Source organism: Chelmon rostratus, chromosome 23 (assembly GCF_017976325.1).
Source record: "Chelmon rostratus isolate fCheRos1 chromosome 23, fCheRos1.pri, whole genome shotgun sequence".
In the NCBI taxonomy this organism is placed as follows: Eukaryota; Metazoa; Chordata; class Actinopteri; order Chaetodontiformes; family Chaetodontidae; genus Chelmon; species Chelmon rostratus.
This window is the reverse complement of record NC_055680.1, coordinates 3,562,533-3,585,052: the sequence shown is the minus strand read 5'-3', so window position 1 is coordinate 3,585,052 and position 22,520 is coordinate 3,562,533. Positions and strand designations below refer to the sequence as shown.

Sequence of the window (22,520 nt, the reverse complement as noted above, 5' to 3'; positions counted from 1 at the left end):
CTATAGCCGCCACAAAAAAAAAGTAAATGAAATGTTACGGATCAGTTTCTTTAATAGTGATGATTTACTTGGAACTTTATTGATAAAGTTGCAGTCAGTTCCAATTACTGCACATCTTCTGTTTTGGGACACTGCTGAGGACAGTCTTGAAAAAAAGCCAGGCCAGTGTAAGATGGACAGTAGGAGGGAGTCCACCTCTCCCTTCATATTGATTACCCCGCCAGTTATGGTTTCTGCATACTGCATTCCGCTGTGCATTGGAAATGTAAAAATAAACGCTCTCCCCCAGCTGCACAAGATGCTGTGACATGCAGGGGTCATGACTGCGAGGATTCGGCGAGGAAATCGAAGTCAGAGCGCTCCTCACTCCTCCATGACGCCTGCAAGGCTATCAGCCACTAAGCCCCCCGGGTGATCCGACCAAAGGCGGGTGCGATTGCGGATGATGATGCCTTAAGAAATAGTCGTGCCCACCTTCTTTTACCCAGATGCCCTATTTAAGCAGCAAAGTGTGTACAGCTCCACACCAGGACGGATTTCCAGGCTGGAGGACAGGAGCCGGGATTTACCAAGCTGCAGCGTCTCTGAAGCACGATTTCTAGCCAAGGAAGGCAGGAAAAGACACGCGATCCTCACCAATTTCCACCGGAAACTTAGCCTTGGGATTCACAGGACTATAAATACAATATATGTTTGACTGCTCAGTCCTCCTCAGGCTGCCCCGCCACATCTTTATGTCGCTTTACTTTCAGCTTCCAGCATTTCTATGCATATCCCTTCATTACCCATTGCTATTTTTACTCCACTTTGTTGTGACAAATTTGAGGAGCACTGTGTGCTACTTTGTGCCTCCCATATTCCCCCATGGATTTTATGAGAACATAATATAGGGATTTAAATGTAATAGGGACTGACAGAGGCAGGCAGGGGATGTACAGAACTGAAAAAAGAGAATAACTAACATCTCTAACCTTGCAAGGGTTCTCTGAACATTAATTGGATCGATAGATAATCCTCATTTGTCTTATACACAAATACCTAAGCATATATTTAATCATGTTTCAGTCATGCAGGGGGAAAAATGTTAATGTTTTATCCAAATGACTCAGAAGTAATAGGTATAGACAGATGCATGGATAAGCAGACAGAAAGACAGACGCCTCAAGCTTGAGTCTCAGCGTCTGCAGCAGCTCAAGTTTGACCATTAAGGTCTCTGCATTGCAGTTAATTAAGGCATTGTGTACAGCCGTGACTGCCTGTTATAGTGTGTGGCTGGCCGCCTGCCTCCACCCACCCATCTCAACCTCCGCACCAACCCCGCCTGGCCCCCCCTCCCATCCCAAGCCTCTGCCCATTAAGCGCCTATCACCTTAAGAGCCCTGGAGAGAGAGGCGAGGCGGCAGCCGCCCAACCCCACCAACTGGTCCAATAGATCCTCATCAATGTGCAAACCCCGTGTGCACAGTAAGCTGCAGAAGCACACACACACACACACACACACACACAAAGGGAGAGGCATATGTAAATAAAATTGGGCAAATACACACTACTTGAAAAGGCCAACTATCACACACACACACACACAAAGGTCGTTTCACTGACATATTTCATAAGTCATTACATACACGCGCACACACCCTCTCCTCCGCTGCAGCGCCACATCCAGCTCTGTCATATTAAGCTCTGTGATTGCTTGTCATGCATAGGCTTCTTTTTCTGCCCCCCCAACCCTCCGCCCCACCCCGCTCATGCCCACCGCCTAAATTGGCTCTAAAGCCACATGTCACTTTTGATTTGACCCGGCAGACCCTGAAACAATAACTTCATCAGGCCCTGTTAGAGTCTCATCCCGACCAGACAGCTCCAAAAACAAACACTGATTTCCCTTCATCTCGTCTAGAGGGCACCTTTCTTCCTTTTCGCTGCCTCTCTCTCTCAGACGCATCAAAGGCCACAGCGCTCTCTGCTGCGCTCAAAGCTCGACTTCCTGCGCCTTTTTTAACGAAGGAGGACGTTGCACATGCTGTAGTAGCAACGCAGGATTAAATAGGTCACCCCACGGATGCTTGGACTCTTTAAGAAATATGTCACTATACGCCAATGGATGCACACTGACTTTCGGAGGTATAACTAATCCTCCCCACTCTGCATCATAGTCATAAGCCGCTTGTCAATATGGCTTACTTATGACTGTGTCACTGGCTCAGAGTGTAACTGTGACACCGATGCACTTAACTCCTCCGGAGTAAACTGTCCTGTCTGAACAGATCATCTTCTGACTTGGAGTTGCTGCTCACACACAGCGAGAGTGCAGCATTTTTAAAGGAACTTGAGCTGTTTGGTAAACCAAGAGGGCCGACAGCATTCAGGAACATAGTTGATGACGAGTGCCCTCAACTTCTCTGCACTCCGTCACCCTTTACCGGAGAGCGGGGGCCGACCGGGGCTGCTTGAAATGGGAGACCCTCTGGGCTGACACGTGGGTGTGTGTGTGTATATTCGTGTCCTCTTGTCAAGGACACTGGAACAGTGATACAGGGGGGCCGTGAGGTGGGCTGAGACTGTTAATGTGCATTTCTAAGTGTGATCTTGCGTGATGTCTCAAGGTTCTCTATGTACACAAGCATGGTTGTTCTCCTGTGTTTTCCTCGCTGATGTCCACAACTTGACAATCTGTCCCTCTCATCACTTCCTCACCAAACATGCCTAGTGATTAGATAATAGAGTGAGTCTCAGCTATTATGTCAACAGTGCATATGCCAGACATTAAGTCTCATCATTATGAAGTTGGAGTCGGGTCCCTTGTGGGCCCCTGGTGGGCCTAATGATCTGATAATGGGATGACACATGTAATGGCCCATCTCAGTGGGATAGATTTATCTCTCCAGCACGTCTGTAGATAACTTTCAGATACACATATACTGAGCATGTGGCTTTGTGCCCACACACATACATGTGCAGTAATAGGCATTATTTGTCTGATAGTCCCACCCACCTGGGTGTTACACATATGTCAGAATGAGCACACCCACGTAGATGCAGAGTAAATCATAATTACAGTGATGAAGTGCCCTCTCAGCTCTCTTAATTGAAAAAAATGGGGCTCGAGCCTGTCCCCGGTGTCTCTGTGCTGATGAGTGGAAGGTTGTCCTCACCAGCATGCAATCCCACAGAGTAGACAATCACAGCGTTCAAAAGACATTCAGAGGATTCATTTAATGCAATTGAACACACAGGCCAGTGTCTGCAGATAACATGTGCATGAAGTGCAAATGTGCAAACATATGCAGCGAGGAGAACCTGATGTCCTTCATACCTGTGTGATCTGCATACCTGCATCCACACATACAGAAAAACACGCTCCCATCACACCAGAGGAGTCTCTAATTTCAGGGGTCCATAGCACACCATCTCTGGAGAGTCTATATTTTGCAGATGCACACATTAGTGTAGTATCCCTTTCACAAACAGACACACTCGCTCTTTCCTCACAGGAATTGATTTACCCATAAAAAAAGCTCTTTGGCTTCTCCCGTCCTTCTCGTCTAAGTAATTACCTCATCAGGTCCGTTTTTAACCCACATCCTTCCAACAGTATCCTGCAATAATACTCCTCTCCATCTTCCCTCATGTCCTCATGACTCATAATAGGGGTCAGGGTTTGCATCAGTCTCAGTGCTGTGATGTCCCCAAGGAGAGCAGGGATGCAGATACGGGATACAAAAAGTAGAAGTCTAAATAAAATCAAACTGACATCAGCTGGAGGAAATACAGGGAGAAAAACTACACCTGTCAGACCGCACCCCCCTCCACCCCCTCACCACAAGTCCTGGTAACACATTAGTATTGGACCCTGGTTAAATGGTCGACCCTACCCTCCCTTCATCCATCTATCCATCCAGATGAATGGTAATGACCACGGAGAGGGACGGCCCCTGCTGAATTAAACATTTTTTTCCAATGAGGATCTTATTTTCCTCCTTTGGATGGCGGAGCAGGGCGACATTTTTCCACTGGCAGAGGTACTTTATCATTGTGCAGCTCAGGTGCATTGGAGGTCAATGACACAGACCCAGCATTGTTCTAATATATTCCATCTCAGGGCAAATGAGATGCATTTCACTGTGAACCTTCAGTCTGAGGGTCAAGCCGCAACTGCCCCTGCAATTCATTTGACTGCCAGATTCAAGCTGCCTTTCGAAGAAAGTGGCACGTGCCCAGCCCATAATGGCTACACCTGCAGCAAACCAGGGTCCAAGCTCCCTAAAGTGTTGCCCAGGAAACCCCATGTGATTAAAACAGTCCCTCTATCTCCCCTGTTTCACACTGTGCCTGTGTATTACTTTGTGTTCCATGTCCAAGCTCACCCAGAGACCATGACTGATTTGTATTATTTGCTCTTTCTCCCTTCTTCTTTCCCTCTTTCCATGGTTTCTTCTTCTCTTACCGCCCCTTCCTCTCTCTCTTCTTCATCATTTCTGCATCTTGCTTATCTCTCACGTACCAGGTCGCCAGCTGACCATCTTCAACAGCCAGGCGTTCATCAAAATCGGTGGCGGTGGAGAGAAGGGGCGCCACTTCCAGGGCCAGATCTCAGGCCTGTACTACAACGGCCTGCAGGTGCTCAAACTGGCAGCCGAGGGCGACCCCAATGTCCAGACCCAGGGCAACCTGCGGCTGGTGGGTGACGTGCCCTCGGTGCTCACTACTGACACCACCTCCACCACCCCGCTGGCTGATATGTCCACCACAATCATGGAGACAACCACCACCATGGCCACAACCACCACCCGCAAACAGCGCTCGCCCACCATGAGGGACAGTGTCACACAGGTGAGCTGTGCATTTGTGATGCAAGCTTGTTTACATGACTCATGCTGAGAAGCTAAAAGAACGCCAGAGCTCAGTGTTTGAGACATATTTCAGTGTGGTGCATTGTGATGGATCATTGCCAGTTACTTTTAATTGGCTTTCTAAAGTTCCCCCCAAATCTCAAAGTGCTGAAAACAATATTGGAAAGATTAAGCAGCATGGCCAAGTAACCAGATGGCCCACCTTGGACAGGTAGAGGTGCATTTCAAAAGAAATCATACGTCAGCTGCAAGGTCAAACAGTCACGTCCACAGAGCAGCGTTTCGCATGAGCGTCCCCTCTTCAGCCCTCAGCCACATTCAGATGTTCAAACAGCCCTCGGCCTGACAGGGAGTCACATGACAGCTTTGTGTGGCGAGTCCTATTAGACCAATCAACACTGCAATTTTGATTTCCTCTAAGAAGATATGGCTGACTAAACCCCAGACGTGGTATTATGCTGGAAATTATAGCACACCCAGACAGATCAACAAGGGCCGGAGGAGGGAAGGAGTATAATGAAAAGGAAATCCTGCGGCAGCAGCAGCAGCACGACAACAATATGTAACGAAACGTATGTTTATGACTCTCCCACACATGCATGTGAAACATTATGATTCATGGTCTAAGGGTAGCCATCATCATCATGGTAAGCAACAATTAGCAAACAGTAGGGAAGCACTGTTGCCCACATTCTGGAAGATGGAGGAGGCGAGTCCTCTGGAACTCCAGTACCATCATCAAGACCTAATAGCAGGCCCCATGTGTTCCAGGGGGGAATATGCTCTACTTCACACCCAATACTGTGAGTTACAAGCTATGGGTTGTGCAAAAAGGCTTCTCTTACCTTGTCTATTCTGGATATACATTATGTCAGCTGTTTCTGGGTTATTGTAATCGCTTTGTACTGTCACGACTTGAAAGCAAAGCTGTCCTCTTTAAAAGCATTTCATGCTTTAAACTTCAACCATCCAACAAACCTTCACCATGTCGCAGGAAGCACAAAGGCAAGGTGCCAATTACCAGCGCATTTCTCTTATTCAGTTGTGTTCATTAGCACTATTCGTGTCCGTGGAAGCTTATCTGAGATCAGTAAGCAAGCTCGTCCCTGACAACCCTGACCAGCAGACTCAGAATATATTTAGACCGGCACACTCTTTGTCCCTTTATCATCGTCTCACACCTTAGCAGATTCCAGCGTTTGAAAGTCCTGTCTCATTCTGAATAGCGCCAATTAGAGCAAAGTCAAGGTGAAGCTGTTGATGACGCGAGTGCGCAATTCATGCCACATTGTATTGCGAACAGCCAGCTCAAAGAAAATTGGAATGTTGCCTTTGCATCAGCTCCTGTTTATTTGTTGTTAGTCACTTAATGAAGCCTCCACAGCCTCATCAAAGCGGCGCTCTGATGCGAGCCGACAAAAAGACGCGCAGGTGCTCGTTCACCCGGGCAATTTTCTTTCAGTCGTGTTCAGGCTGTCATGTAAGTACAAGCAAGTGAGGTTTTTGGACTGAGAGGTCAGTCAAAGCTATTTTACAGACAACAGTGTCTCGATACCCGGTTGGCATGACGAATTCTGATGAATGCTCTGCGGTTTCGAGTTCCTGCATCTTCTCTCTAAACATGAGAGCCGTGGAACCCGACTCCGAGATGTCACATGTAGCCATCCACTCGGTGCAATATCATATCTCTGGCTTCCAGACTCGGAGGCAGAAACATTCTTCCCTGTTCAGCATATAACGAGCTTGTATAGCAGCGGCATGTGACGTGAAATTGGCAGCCATACGCGGCCTGTTTGATCAATTATCTGGAACCATTTCAGGATGGCAAAGGACTCTGAGTGGTGCCTGCTTCTCTAGTGTTACAAGCCTTAATGTGGGCTGCATGTGCTGACTGACGTTTATGTTGGATCATAAAAAAGCAGAGTCCCACCTTTAGAGTGCTTTTTATTGCTAAGAATCTATTTTTCAGCGAGTGTGCACACATTTTAACAGCTTCTCCTTCATTATTGTGTACCTAGCTGAACATAGTGTATCATCATGATAGCCCAAAATAGCATTAAGGATATGCGCGTGAGATTGAATCGACATTACCAACGAGTCGCTCATCCACATGTTTTAATGATCAAAGGGGCAATATTTCACAGCTCCCGCAACAACATAAAAGCCTTATTGGGGCATATAGTTGGCGAACACAGCCCTGATCAGTCATACAGATGGTCCCAGTGAGACCGAACATTTTTTATTCGGGAATTTGTTCTCATTTGTGAGGAGAGTGTGAAGGCTTGGCACCCCCCCACACACACGAAGAGAGAAAATCAAACAGGCATGGTCCAGTGAAGGGAGGGACGGGAATAAGTGCTGTTCTAAAATTGTGTCGCGTAAACAGTTGTAGCCGAGTAAAAATTAAGCAGAGTCATGAAAACATCTGAGAGGCAGCAGACAGTGTATGAACTCTGTGGTGTGTCTGTCCTGTAGTGCACAAGAAGTGTTGCTTTCATAGTTATAGTAGAAATATGAGTATTATCATGCGCAGTGATGTGAATCGTAGCTGAACAGACAAGGAAGCATGTGGCATACTTTCACACTGCAATGTAAATGCTAATTTTCCATTTCAGTTACTGTTGAAATTAATTGTAATCACAGTGTCCTTGAGTGCCATCTTTTTAGAATGTAATGTGGTTCTTCGATAAGAAGTTGCAAGTACAAGCCTGTCTGCAGAAAATAAAGGGGTAGATTGGGGTAGAAGTTAGCTCCCAATATGCAGTATGCTCATAACTGAGCAGCCCTGACGTGCACTGCTAACGGCTGGCAGAAGTTAAAACTGATTTTACATTCTCCAGAATTCATGAATTTATTTTCAGATTCAGTTAATTTTGGATTAACTCTGTGACTGTGGCGCCGTCTCGTTTTCCCAAACGCAGAGACGGAGCGGTGTGTGTGTTAGTCACTCACTCAGTCACTTTCTGCTTTCTGTTTGCCGGGAGGGTTATTTTGCCCCAACCTGTCAGGAGTGACTGTAGTTTCCATCCTGTCAACATCACTTTCAGAAGCACAGAAGCTGCCGCAGTGATGCTAGAAGCAGTTCGTTTGTCATGTTGTTAACAGAAATACTCAAATGTTTGGCTGCATCCGTCTCACCTAAGCTTTTTACCTGCCTACAAAGGTCTGATTGGCTGGTCTGATTATTTTGTCCATTTGAAGATGATGACATCAGTGAGCGCGACACAAAAAAAACCTGGAGAGGTGGACAGCGGACACTCTGGAACCAGGCTGGCACCACATATAGCGGCTTTAAATAATGTAGACGCAATCTTTTATTTAGGCACTGATTTACATAGCTACTGGTTATGTGGCTTCTGAGGAGCTCGGTGCACTTACTGAAGCTCTGCTAGTTAGTCTTATTTTGTGGTTGCTGGTTGTTCTGAGGAACCTAATATTGACTGGTAATTTGGCAGTCTTTGCACAGTTTGTAGGCTTTATATAGATTTGTATGTTTCAGTCAAAATGTAATAAAAAAATCTGCACCTGTGCTTTAAAATATACAGTATGTTAAATGAAATGGGTTATTCACTGACTGCTTTTAATGAATTCAGTTACAGGTCACACTAACACTATAGATCACAGTTCCATACAGGCAATCAGTGATCTGGATGTGTGCTTATCTAAATACATTCCTTTAGGTAGTTAATAATCCATCGCATGGAGCCTGTGGTGTCATTTTGTGCTGAAGAAAACTTAGCAATAAAGTTATAAATATACTGGACAAAGCTAACAGGAACTATGGCGCTCTAATGAACATCCCAAGCACCCACCAAGACACAGCGCAGACAGGAGGCACGGCCAGGGTGGCGGAAAGCAAGCGGGCGGAAACCCAAATTTCAATTTCTCCAACAGCTCTGAGCTACCCGCCGTGCCGTAGCTTTGATCACTGTGGAATAATGCCCTTTGATGCTTAGAATAAAAGATCTACCTTTTGATGTGTGTGGGGGTCCTGGGTTTTTTTTTTTCTTCCCTTCACCCCTTGATACTGTGGGTTTCTATGAAACCGGTGGAGTCATCACTTGTCTCGCTCTGACCCAAATTTGTTGTCAGGGTGTTATAAAACTGAGATCACAAGCGACGCCCTTGCCACCGCTGTGTTAAGTGGAGAGCACTCCCAGGTGTTTGGATGGATGCGAGAGACGGTTCGAAGTTGTCTCCTCGCGGATTCAACTTGGAGGCTAGAGAGAAAAGTTCTGGCCGAGGTAAACTGGAGTTTGTCGCTCTCCTCAGCAGTTATCAGTACGCTGGGTTAGCGGGCCTCATGTCACAATTTTCGCATCCACGAAACGACACGCAGCGCTGATGTTGCGGGCTGTCCGGGGTGAAATGGGCTTTACGAGTGTGCCACGGATGTTGCATTAAATTACAACTGTGATAACTCCTGGAGGCTGAAAGAGCCATTTGACAGTCAGCTCGACACTGGGTGATTGAAACATTTTTTTTTCCATTTTTCCCCACAAACACACCCTGCCCTGGGCGTTTGTTGATGTCCATGTTGCTTAATTTAAAGACGTGCACATTTTAAAGCATTCGCTATGTTTCAGGTGGAGCTGGGATGATTGCGTGGATGGAGTAGAAATCTAAGCGCATGTTTGATGGAGATGTTGCTCGGAAATTGAAACAGGATCATTAGGCCCATTTTACGGAGACAGGTGACGTGAGCACACACTCAAACTGACACAGTGCAATTAATAAATTATTACACCCCAGCCGTGGATTAACAACAGAGAGAAAATTCTCTCTATCCGATGACCCCGCCTTGAATAACAACCAGAGGCTGAGAACAGGAGGGGGGCATCTAGACATGCAGCTGAGTCAGGACAAACCCTGGCTACTAAATTGGCACCGCCTTGTCGGATTTAATCTGTTTTCATCCGGATTCCTGATACAGATGCAGCAAAAAGTACAAGTTAAATGATGGTTGCGCAATACTGCTCCCAGTGTCTGACATTTTTGCCCACACGATGGAGGCTGTTGGAGACAGCACACACTAAACTGCAGCTCTTTGATTGGTTGCTGTTTGGTCAGAAAGAGCCTGTTTCACTTTGACTTCCCTCAAACTTCACATCTCTGCTTACATAAATACACATGGGTGCCCCTCATAAAGCACAGCCGCCTCCATATTTTCTGTAAATGTGCTACTCCTAACAAACAGCCCAACGGTAAATCTTAATCCTGTAACCACAGACAGTTTTTCTTTTTTTACCTACAGACTTTTTTAAGTTAGACCTTCGCCGTGAGAGACTCTTCATCCTCTTCAATGCTTCATGTGTCCTCCACACCAGTACAGCCTGTCCTGACTCTATCTCCTCTGCTCTCTGTCTGTGTCCTTCCAGAATGCGGATGACCTCTTGGTAGCATCAGCTGAGTGTCCTAGCGATGACGAAGATTTGGAGGAGTGTGAGCCTGGAAATGGTGAGTCAACTCAGGGAGTTCTGTCCTCATAGTACTTGGTATTCAAAACCACAGTGCAGCCTAGAAACAAAGGTAGACTCACCTAGACTACTGCTCTATCCCTTCCTCCACTTTTCTATGACACTTTGTGACTGCTCAGCCCTCTGTATGCAACTCTGATTGGCCAGATGTGCGCCCTTTCTTATTGGTTTTCAAAGCAGCAGGCAGCCAGCAGCGCCGTGGTCTGTCAGTTGCTCAGCCAAGTGGTAGTGTCTGGCATTTACCCAGCTGTTGCGCCGATCTCCTGCCTCGATTTTAACAAGCCGGGACAGTTTGAACGTGGAAACGCAGCTCGTTCTGCGCAGCGCACAGCTGCAGGCTGGCAGGCCCGGTGGCTGAGGCACTGTTAGTGTGAACAGCGGGTCAAGTAATGTTCTGACACCATGACAGGAGGTGCAAGTTAAAGGCCATGTGTTTTACACCCCGACTCTGTGGTTCCTAGCTCTATTAAGCTGGGCGTACTTGAAAACTGCCAAGAACCATGTACAGTGAAGCAGCGTGATTCGAATGACTGCCTCCTCTACAGTGAGGCCAGAAATCCAGGAGATATGCAGATCCACATGTAACGGCATTTTATCCTGAAAAATCCCATCCCGAGATTGTCTTTGTGAAACGGCATCGTAGATTCAGATGGCTGGTGTGGGTGGGATGAAAACGATGAAAACAGCCTCAGTGAAACCTCTGAAAAAAGCACTGCCGGTTTACAACTTCTAGGGATTAAATAGTAGAAATTGTTGTTGTGGAACGCTGTTAATAACACCTAAAATCAATGATGAGAACCTTTATAAGTGCACACTTCATTTGCTATTCTAGATCATTCTGTAGGTTGCAATGAATCAAACACATTCAATCTCCCACCTTATTTTTAATTCATACTCATGTACTGAGTGAAATGGAATACATGGGAAGCGTATAGTTATGAGAAATTGATTGGATCAATCAAAAGTGTGCTCGATTTTCTGAGCTGTGAAGAATTACGGAGCCGTAGAGGACTATGCAGCAGGAGCATGGCGAGGGAGGGGTTAATACGTCGAACCTCGACCACATTCTTTGGGAAGCCATGGGCTAATGGTAAAGTGTGCTTTTATACGACGGGCGGGGTCAGGTCGTCACCCGTAGTCACATTTGATTAGATGAATTTATGTGCACGCCCCCGAGTCTGAGATGAGTCATGGAAACAGGGACACGGGATTAGACCTTTGCATCAGTGTGCTTTCTCTGGGAAAACATGTCTACACCTGGTCTAAAGTGTGCTTCATTTGCACCCATTCTCATTTTACACTTTCATAAATGCAGCAATGCAAAAAACAAAATTGAAAACGCGTCACTTATCTTGGTATGGATGCATTATACAACATAAAGGCCAGATTTGCCCAGAATCTACCCTAATGTCCTGAGGGAAGAGCAAGCCTTCAGTTAAACAGTGAAACAAGAAAAATGAGAGTCAGAATCACCATAATGTCTTTGCGGAAAGCACTTTTTCTCAGGAATGGGGATTAGTGGTTTGAATGGAATATATGTTGGACTGTAAATGGCAGGAGATTATAGCGGCATGTTTGAGCCAGGAGAAACTGATCTGAACATGTGTTGAGAAACTCGAGTGTAGCATTCTCCTGCGGTTTTCTCTGTAGGTGGCTGGGACCGAAATAGAGACTCAATTCCCTTCTTATCGAAAGGAGAAATGCGAGTTTTTCGGCGGATGCTATGCCCAGGCTTAATCTCCCATGGGGAAATGCAACCCTCTCTCTCTCTCTCTCTCTCTCTCTCTCTCACATGCCCACACAAACACACACATAGCGGCAGACGTGCTCACCTTTCCAGACAGACACTTGTCTCTCTCACTCTGTGGGTGTAAAGTTTTCTCTCGGCAGCCGTCCCTCCTGAGAAACAACAAACACGCTCTCGCGCGCCCGTGCTCCATATCACACCTTCCAGATGCCACAAGAGTTCCAGCGAGGCAAGCCAGCGGGGTCGGATAAGCCTCGGCGAAAGCTGTGGACAAGGAGAGGAGAGTCAACATTGTCCACAAAACGTGTCCCCTCTCCATCACCGCTCCACAAACACAGGCCTGCAGTCATTGTATGATACGACCAATAGCCAGTGTTTTCAATTACATTTGAGAATGCAGCTCTGTGTTATTGAACCGCCTTCAGGAAGGAGAGAAAATGTTAAGCACAGCTGTGGATTTTCTATTAAGCCGAGCGAGATATGACTGGTGTGAATTCCTGTGGATCAATACGGCTCCTTACAGTATATCCAGCCCGTGGTTGTGCTTTACAGATGTGTTTACCCGCAGCTCGGGTCGCACGACACATAATTCAAAGCATGCAACTTGTTTTCTTAAAACTGCATTTCATCCAGGAGTGTTTTGGCTGTCTGGCGCTAAGTGATGACCCTCGATGCGAAAAGCTCACGGTCCGCGGTCGCCCGCATGCTGAGGAAGCGGGACAGGAGAGGAGAAGGAGGACCTGAGGAAGAGATGAGCGGGAAGGAGCTGGAAGGGCTGCGTTGTGAAGGACTGACCCTCATTGAGATTTGTGTCACGTTCCTCTGCGCTCAAAGCAGAAGAGAGAACCGGGGAGAGGAGAGAGGAGGAAGAGGATGCAAAACTGAGAGGGAGCAGAGTGAAATTCCCATGAACAATTCCTGCCTTTCCCACCAGGCTAATTAAACTTTGACTTTGTTAGGGAGCCTTAATTACATCAGCCAATTAAAGCTTTGGTTTGGATCCTCCAGTGCTGTTAATGAGCCTCTGTCAGAAGAGTGACAAGACCGAGGAAGCTGGGACCGGGATTACAGAGATGAAACATGTTCCGGGGATAGAGTGACGAAGTGAACATGCACACATAGAGGGAAAAAAAATAAGCTATTTGTATGTCCACATGAGCTCCCATTTAACACACATACATGGAAAGTCATCTGTAGACACTGATTGTGTTCGCAGCACGACGCAATTAGAGAAGACATTAAACAAATATCTTTCACCAACAAGCCCGGCTCATTAAATCTCTTTCGTTTTATCTCCATATCTCACTTTCTGTCTTTTCTCTACCTCAGCACGACCCCACTTTTCCCTCTCTCGCATACCTCCAAGCTGCTTATCAGTCCCAGGATGTTGTAGGCGCTATATCGGTTTTACTCTGACAAGATCAGAGCTTTGAGGGGCTCCTCAATAATTCATCAGACGGTACGCCGTAGAGGCAACCTGCGAGTGTTCTTTTTAGGTCGAGGAGCGAAACCCAGAGATTGGGTGACAGATGAGGGATGACCCAGAGCGCTGGGCCCACTCACCCGGTGTGACTCAGAGCTTGCCTGGGATCAGACCCACCCTGGTCGATTGGTTTGGGTGTCAGTTATTTGTCAGTATGATACTTCGTTGATCTCCCTTAGCTAGCCATCCTCCACAAGTGCACAGCCCCGGGTTTATGGTGTGGGTGCCACAGTTTAGATGTTCCTGTAGTCGTATCTTCATCCAAACACGTGATCACAACGTGGAGATCTTCGACTGAGCATTTCGAGGATGCTCCTTTTATACCCAATCATGATACCAATCAACCTGTTTACCTGTGGAATGATCCAAACAGGTGTTTTTGGAGCGTTCCACAGCCTTCCCCAGTCTTTTGTTGCTGTCATCAAATACAGAATAAGTAAATATTTATAAAAATCAATGGCGCTGATGAGGTAAAACAGTAAATATACTGTCTCTATGATGTTTTCAATTGAGTATATGTCAAAAAGGATTAGCAAGTGTTCACATGCGTCCCATCTTATTTGGAATTGGGGCTGTAAAAAGACAAATAGGATTAAAAAGAGTGATGCAGAATATGAAAATGGAATAAAAGAAATATAACATGAATAACGTATTGATATAACTTGAGGGATGAAACAATACACATCATATCACTTACTATGAATAACCAATTATATAATGTACCAACAAATAAACCTTAAATTAATCAAAATTAACATTTCCGATCGCTATTGAAGTGTTTCAGTTACAGTAGTTTATGTGCAGGATGCACTTTGACATCAGAGATATACTTGTGTAAAAACAATAAGGATTAGATATAGCTTTTATACAGACAGAGGAATCAGTTAATTCCTTTTTTGAGTCTGTTGTTAAATCCTCATATCAAAAACCAAAGAAATGCATTATTCAACATTATTCTTATGCCGTGTAACCGTTGTGCTTCAAAACCGGTCGGTGGTGCAGTTTGTCATTAAGCATTTCTGCTGCAAACTATCCACGTTTGTAAAATGTTATTCCAGGCGGTGGATGATAATGGGCTCTTTTTTTTTTCCTTGTGCCACTGTTTTCTCAGCGGGGTGTCTTTCCACTCACACATCAAGCCGTAAACAAATATCATAGTATCCTCCCAGGAACACGGGGGAGAGATGCTGGCTAACAACGTGTCTGAAGCACCTAACCCAGTTATTTCTTCTTGACTTAATTTTCCATTACTTATATTTTCGAGAGCTTTTGCAGTTTAATTTAACAGACGGACTTGAAGGAAAGCGTGCAGCGGAGATGTGAAGCAGATATGCTCCAGCATCACAGCAGGACAAAAAAAAAACAAGATCTAGAGAGCATGAATTGGGCCAGAAAGCGGCCCAAAGCTAAAGCAGGGAGTTGATTCAGTTTATGAAGTAGAAGATTTTGATATTCTCTGCGCACGCGTGAGATTTATTTTGAGGTGGTGACACGAGGCCAGCCAGAAAAACAAATCCAGCCAGCTTCATGGAGTCCATCCAGGTGATGATGGGCTGCAGGGAGGTGACTGTGACTGCAGCCAATATGTGGCTCCCTGTGAGGCACGATACGAGCGGAGCATCGTCCCTTTGTGTCAGAATAAATCACTTTTGCCTGAGAGCGACGGCAGCGAACGCAGCAGTTGTAAACAGTTTATGGATGAAGTCGTCTGTATGAAGACGCAGGTTTTTCCCCTGTTGCGCAGATTATGTGCCCATAATTACACCTGTTGTGGTATGATTTAAAAGCAAAGGAAAATATATTATGCTCGGGCACGCTGCTGGATTTTCCATCTGCAGCCTAATCAAAGATGAATTATAGAATACTCAAACTCCAAACAACCTTTTTGCTCTAAATATTTCAAATGGATGTGAGCGGCGCAACGTGATCGGCAGAGTAACAATGTTTGTTAGGAGGCCGACATGGACGCATCAGTATCCATCTGCCCTGCTCTTCTTTGGAGTAAACAGAGGGGGATGACTCATACCGGCAGCGATGCGGAGCGCCGTGTGGGTCAGGATAAAGAAGAAATTTCATCATGCAGGCTAAACGTGGTTCCACTGCCTCGGCTGTTCAAATCGATGGAGTCAAACTCAATCAATCAGGCTGAATGTCTTTGAGTCTCTCTCGCTTTGATGCACAAATGACGGTGTTACAAAGAGACGGCCGCACACTGGCATCAAGCTCTGTGTGTTTCTCAGCACCGCCTGCACCAGAACAGGCCTCAGTCAGCCCTGGTTTCTGAGTCGGTCCAGAGTGAGGGGTTTTGGTGTAAAAAAGAATGTTAAATCACCACAGGCTGATTTGACTTACATTAAAAAATACCTGAATATCTCATGCTCACTTGGGTTGACGTCATAAACCTCCTGCGTGTCACAAACCCACCATGGGTGTCCTCTAGTTCGGAGTCAGTCTGTGGTTCTTGGCAGCTTTCAGCAGGATGACACCTCTCCGGACCTCATGTCAGCGCTCGCCGCCTGCCTGCAGACGCTAACTGAACAATCACAGGTGCATACAGAGAAGAGCGGCGGTCGTGGAGAAGGGGAGAGCCGATTGAACCTGTTGATCGGTTGAAACTATGGGTGTGGTGGGCTTGAGTCACATGGCAGCAAATGAAAAGATGGGTCACTTGATAACTGTGCTGGGATGTGGCTCACGGCGTGTATGAGGGCTGCGGTTCATTCTTTCTCTAGCCGCCACTGCCGACCGGCCGTATGGGACGATGTACGCTGCCGTCAGGCTTTGGCTCTACGACGCACTGAGAGTACAGCAGAGTGTCCTGGGTTCACACGAGGTAGAACCGCAACAGAAAAGTTCAAGTTGATTCTGTGAGGATTACAAGGAGAGTTTGCCCTACCAGGACCATCCATTTGCGGTGTCAGCCACATTTACTGCAAGTGGGACACAGCGAGTGGAGGTACCCCCCTCAGTAATTGGTGGGCTGCACACCGAGCAGAAGGTATAGAGCTTGAAATTGCACTTGCAGCATCTCTGCCATGCAGACAGATGGCAAAGTAAAGATAGCGACGCTACTGTCTCGTCTGTTAGACCGAGCCACACGTTCGCCCTGGATCTCTGAGGGGGCCGTCTCTGAGGTCGCCCAAACTGGTTTAGTCAAATAACTTGTCAAAGTCACAGGAGAAGGGGGGGGGGGGCGAAAAAAAAAAACAAAGCACGAAACTTGTGGAATCCTCCTTGGCTCGGCTCGTCTTTGTTCCTTAAATGTGCCACCACACTCTGCTGTCCTCTCAGCCTTCAAGGTGAAACGCAGCCCTCAAACACAGAAAGAGAGAAAGAAGGAAGGGAGGAAAGAAAACATAATGGAGAGAAATAACTTAAGCATTGCCATGGAAACTAGCCTCTCCAGCACTGGTACAGCAATAAGAAGTTAGAAGCAGGGTTGAAGAATCACTAAGTTTTTTTTCCTTCACAGCTCTCACATTTTGCTTCATTTCAAGGCCTGTTTCTCTCAAGTGTGTTGTTATATGATGATGTTTAGTGGCTTTGTTAACTCAATGCTTCACCCCTTGTAGCAAAGCCTTTGCCATTCCTGCAGTGAAAATGTATGGTTGTGTAACTGACAGGGTTTGGGGGGCTCAGGGTTTGGGGTGCTTGAGTGAGCTCTGAGCTGAATAAAGGCCACGGGGGAATTGTTCCAATCCCAAACACCTCCCTTTCCACTTTCCCCGTCACCCCCAGACCTCCTGATCCACCCCCTCTCCCTCTGAGTCACTCTGATTTACCTCATCGAATGAACAAAGAGCCAGAGTCATGATTTTATGCTGGTGATGTTGGCATTTCTTTGGTCATGTCTTGCTGTTACCTTCCCTTTTTCTCCCCCCAAGATGTGCCATAATCTAATCCCCGCTGCCATGTTGTCCAAATGTTTCTTTGACGTTGACTTACACATTTGCCAGATTGAAGAGAAAATTGTCATGTAGTGTTTAAACAGACTGTTACTGATATTCTGCCATGTTCTGTTAACATACTCCAGCTGGGCCTCCAGCCTGTGCTAGACGGATTCCTCCTGAATGAATGCAACTTTTTACAAATGCTATTATTATACACCCAATAAGCTTTAATTTAGGTGTTCATTTCACAGTGGGCCTAAAATCAAATTGCATAACCGAAGCTTGACAACAAATTCTGGCTCATTAAGACAATTTTATTAAGAGTCCACTTGTGTTGGTGGCTGTTTAAGAAGGGCATCGCTGCCCCGTGTTAATGTGTGGTGTTTGGGAGGGAAGTGGGCATCCTCATGTGAGGAAAGGCAGCAGCAGTGTGTAATACTGTCTCTCAGTGTGCTGTAGTGTGCACTGAGAGTGTGGGTTACAAATTAGGGGGCATCGGTTTCCTGCAGCAGCTTCTGAGGGTTTGCATACAGATAAAGATAATTAGAAATGAGCCATGCCCAAAGGGGGGAAATGGGATTGAGCCCATTGTTCCATGAGAAATTTTTTTGGGGAGGTGAATTATTCAATATATTTCCTTACATTTTGATTATGTTTCACCCAATAAAGAAACAGGAGAGGAGGGAGAAGTAAAGAAGGGGGGAGGGGGGTTGTTTATCACTATCCGAGAACAATCTTACACAGCTTTCTTTTTGTAATTTTTTTTTCATGCAAAAATCATGCGGCCAATTTGTTGATGTAAGTGACCTGAACCTCGTGGTTTGCTATCTTATTTAACCAATCACAGCAGAAACATCTGAGCGTGAGTGTAGTCAGCATAGGAAAGGCTAGAAAGTTAGCAGTGAAGGCTAGGCTGTGTAGTGCAGTAGATGTTTAGTTGTTCAGTGTAATTTGTAGTCTACTTTTATCTTGTATTAGTGATGTGACATGTAGGTCTATGCAGCACAGGCAGATAGGTCAGAATAGTCAGGATCAGCTGCAGGATACAGTAGTTTCTTACATCTTGTATTTTATTTCAGTCCAGACTTAGTCAGCATATTCACTTTTTAAATAGAACAGACTAACTAAACTTGTATAACTAACCTCATGTTAAGTTTTAGTGCTGTTCTAATACTGGTGTTGCTGTATTCATTTGAACTGTTTTTCTTCTGTTGATCTGGAGGTGGTCTCTCTCTCAGGTGGTCTCTAACACTCTTTTCCTCCGTTGTCTCTTTCTTGTCCTAGGAGGTGAATTAGTGTTGCCCATAATAACGGTGGACTCCTTAGACCCCCCATCCATCGCCACCCGCTACCCAGTAATCCCCCCACCCCCCACCACCTACCGCCCATTCCTCACCCTGCTCGAAACCACCAAAGAGTCCCTCCCCTTGCCCAATGGCCGGCCCCCTTGCCCCTTGGACCAGGAGGACTGCGAGGAGACCATCGAGGTGTCGGCGTATGGCTCGGGGGAGATGACCGAGTCGGATGACGAGGACTATTACAAAAACTCCCCCCTGGTCACCGACAGGACTGTCCTCCCTCCTCCCCCGGCCGCCGAGGGCGGGGTCCAGAATCCCCGAGATCGCCATTTCTCCCGCATCCCCAACTCCCACCGCCCACCTCTCTCCTCCACCCCCACAGCCAACCCCGACCAGCTCAGCCCGCGCATCAAGCCGGCCGCCGGCGGCAGCAGCAGTAGCAACAACAAAATCCCCGCCGGGAAAATGAACACCCGGGACCAGGTGCTGCTGCCGCCGGCCCACCCCTCGTCAGACCCGGGCCACCGCAGAGTACCAGGAATAACTTACCCGCCAAATTTCCCCCATGTTCCCACTCCAGACCCCACGTCTCCTGAGAGAGGGCTCCCGGGCGCAGTGGAGGTGCAGCAGTCCAGCAGCACCACAGGCATGGTGGTGGGCATCGTGGCGGCCGCCGCCCTCTGCATCCTCATCCTGCTGTATGCCATGTACAAGTACCGCAACCGTGACGAGGGCTCCTACCAGGTGGACCAGAGTCGCAACTACATTAGCAACTCAGCCACGCAGAGCAACGGAGCCCTTGTGAAGGAGAAACAGCCCAGCACTGCCAAGACAGTCACCAAGAACAAGAAGAACAAAGACAAAGAGTACTACGTCTGAGGGCGCGCCGCCATGACACACAGAGACAGACAGCAGACGCACTTAGAGAAGGAAAGAGACGAGAGAGAAAGAGAGAGAGAGAGAGAGAAAAGGCAGTATATGGAAAGCAGCAAACATAACATAGAGGGCAATTCATTTAAAACTCAGTATTGTCAGGTGGCCATACATGGTACCAATCCCAGTCTAATCAGAGGGAGGCAAGAAGACATCTGTCCACACCTCTCAGCTTGGCTTTGACCATGTTAACCATGGTGTGGATTCAAGTGTGGAAAAGGCTCATTACACCTCAGATCTCAACACATACCGTGCCAACAACTGTGTACCAAATGCTGACAAAACAGTGATTTATGAATTAACAACTGAGTAACGCCTGGAGTACTGTAAGAAAGCACCACCATCAGTATTTGTCGGGATCTGCACTTCATTGCGAGGCCAGCCTGTGTATGCAGTCGCCTTCGACAGTATCTGCATATTATTTTCCAACTAGGCTTGAATTAGCAACGTCCAGTCCCTCTATAAATCGATATACTGCCAGCTTACAGAACCTCTGTGTCAAATCCAGCTCTCCCCACCTCTGTAGGTGTTGGACACCTCCGACCTCTCGCCTCTCGTCGGGCCTCTCGTCGGGCCTCTCGTCGGACCTCTCTCTCTCTCTCTCTCTTCCTCTGATTGGCTCGCGCTCCGTTTCTCTCCTTGTCTACGGTGCTCAGCAGCTGACGCAAACGTACGCTCTGCCGTGTTTCAAGCATGTAGTATTCATTTACGAAAAAGAGATTAAAAACTGTTTTTCTTTCTGTGGAGTTTAAAAAACAAAAAAAAATATATGACGATGATTGATGATCATAACAACGTTAAACGTAGCAACTATGTGAGATACCACCGCTCCAACTTAACGGATGCTAACTTGTACGTTTAGCCGCCAAAAACTCGTCGAGGCCAAAAAACCCCTTTGGTCGTCCTTTGTTCCAGCAGATCTGTGTCATGTGTTTCTGGGGCTCCGAGGCACCCCTAGTGGGCCAGCAGAGAAACTGCGTCACGTCCTTACAGTTACTAATAACCGGAAAACAGAAAAAACCTCCAGCAAACAAGATGAACTCTGTTCTATATAATTATAAATATATGTATAGACGTTGCAGAAACCTATGGACCTAAAGCGTGAGGAGTGGAGCAGTAAGAGTACGCTGATGATGCGCAGCGGAGACGGACTTTAGGATTTTTGACGTCAGAACAGTTTCACCGCCCAAACCCCCGTTCCCAGACTCCACCCCCCTCATGAACAGTACGGCTGATGCAACGCCTTGCTGCAAGACTCAGTCACTTTGGTTTGCTCTTTTTTTTTCTTTTTTTTTCTTTGATTCCTTTCTCTGGAGAAATGAGAGACATTTTAGGGAAATTCTTGCTGGAGTCCCACTGTGGAGAGAGATACCTTGCAGCTGAAAAAAAAAGAGACTGTGTCTTTCGCCCCTCTCGAGCCTGACTGGACTGATGGCAGCCAACGGGCGACGCTAACTTTGTGGGAAGAGCACACAAATAAAAAGGTGAACAGCAGTTCCCTGAAAGATGTACAACAGAACTCTAGTATTCCAATTTTCTCAACTCTATTAAAAAAAAGACAACTGTACCATGAAAAGAAAAGAAAAATCCTGAAAAAAGTTTGTGAAATGTCTAAATATTTGACTCTCATCCCATTACTAAGAGAAATGTGTTTTCCCTACTATCATTCCTGTTTGGAGAAAAAAATGACTATGGTTCTGGGAAACTGAAATTTCTATGTATTTTCTTTTGGTAATTGAGCAAATGTGATTTGGGTTCTGAACATTAAAACCACTAGTTCTCCTTTCCCGAGGGAGAACAGTTCCTCTCCTTTCATTCCATCCTCCATCCGTCATCCTCATCCATCTATTCCTTTCTCTCTGTATGGCAGGTTGTATGTCCCCGCACCCTGTGGAGAAAGCAGGCTCTACTCATCCTCCATGTGTTTTTTTTTTGTTTTGTTTGTTTTATATCTATTCCTGTCTATATGGCTGGAGACGAGATGGCAGCCACTTCATTTGACGGGCTCTATCGATTCACCCTCCTGCCACGTTTGTCTGGTTTCTCTCCTTTTTTCCATTCCAGGCATACTCCTCCCAGTATCTTCCTGTTCTTTCTAAATGTTATTGTAAAGTGTTCCAGTGAGATGACTCTAAATATGTGTACATTAACAGAGGGAATACACTTGGTTATATACTTCTTACTCCCTGTGTCGCGTGGTCTCTTTATCATCTCCTTTTTCTCATTCTCATCCAGTGACGTATGCAGAGGATTTGGACGGTTTTAAAAACCTTGATTTTTCTAATAAACGTCCGTAGATCAGCTTGAAAATCTGCAAAAAAAAAAAAAGTCACTCCTCATGATTTCAACTCCAGAACACACCTGAGAATCATCAGTTTCTGAAGTTTTCCTCAGTATCTAACTAATCCGGGCCTTTTGGCGAGGGGAAGGCCCACAGTGTCAGGCTTTGGAAGCTCCTGTAGTATTCTGTTATCACTCTTTAACCTGCATTACCATAATAGACAAGGCTGGTGCTTATATTAGTGCCACGGGGAAGTTTGACTTTCACTTACCCCAGCAGAGAGGTCTGGATCAGCCTCAGCACAGCCTCTCTGGGGCTGGTAGGGCTCCATTGTATTGATGAAGAATGCGTCAGCATTGATGAGCTGCTGTCACTGTGAACCGAAACAAAGGAAATCGGTCATGCTTTAATCAGACCTGCAGCGGCAGAGCCGCTGTGCTGCTTTGATTTTCTGACCTCCCAAAGCGTTAGTGTCTATATATGAAGGCAGGAGTGTTATTCTATATGTGTTGCTCTGCTGTGGTCCCACAGGAACATGTAAACAAACTCAATCATTAC

General features: G+C 46.4%; 1 protein-coding gene across 1 annotated transcript in view; it reads left to right on the top strand.

Annotated features, from left to right (window-relative positions):
• The window catches only part of nrxn2b (neurexin 2b), a 550,653-nt gene extending 531,026 nt beyond the window's left edge, over nt 1-19,627 (top strand). Inside the window, exons 21-23 of the mRNA XM_041964490.1 lie at nt 4,508-4,833; nt 10,232-10,310; nt 18,735-19,627. Coding sequence (XP_041820424.1) covers nt 4,508-4,833; nt 10,232-10,310; nt 18,735-19,627 — 1,298 coding nt within the window. The remainder of the gene's footprint in view (nt 1-4,507; nt 4,834-10,231; nt 10,311-18,734) is intronic.
• The last annotated feature ends 2,893 nt before the right edge of the window (nt 19,628-22,520 follow it).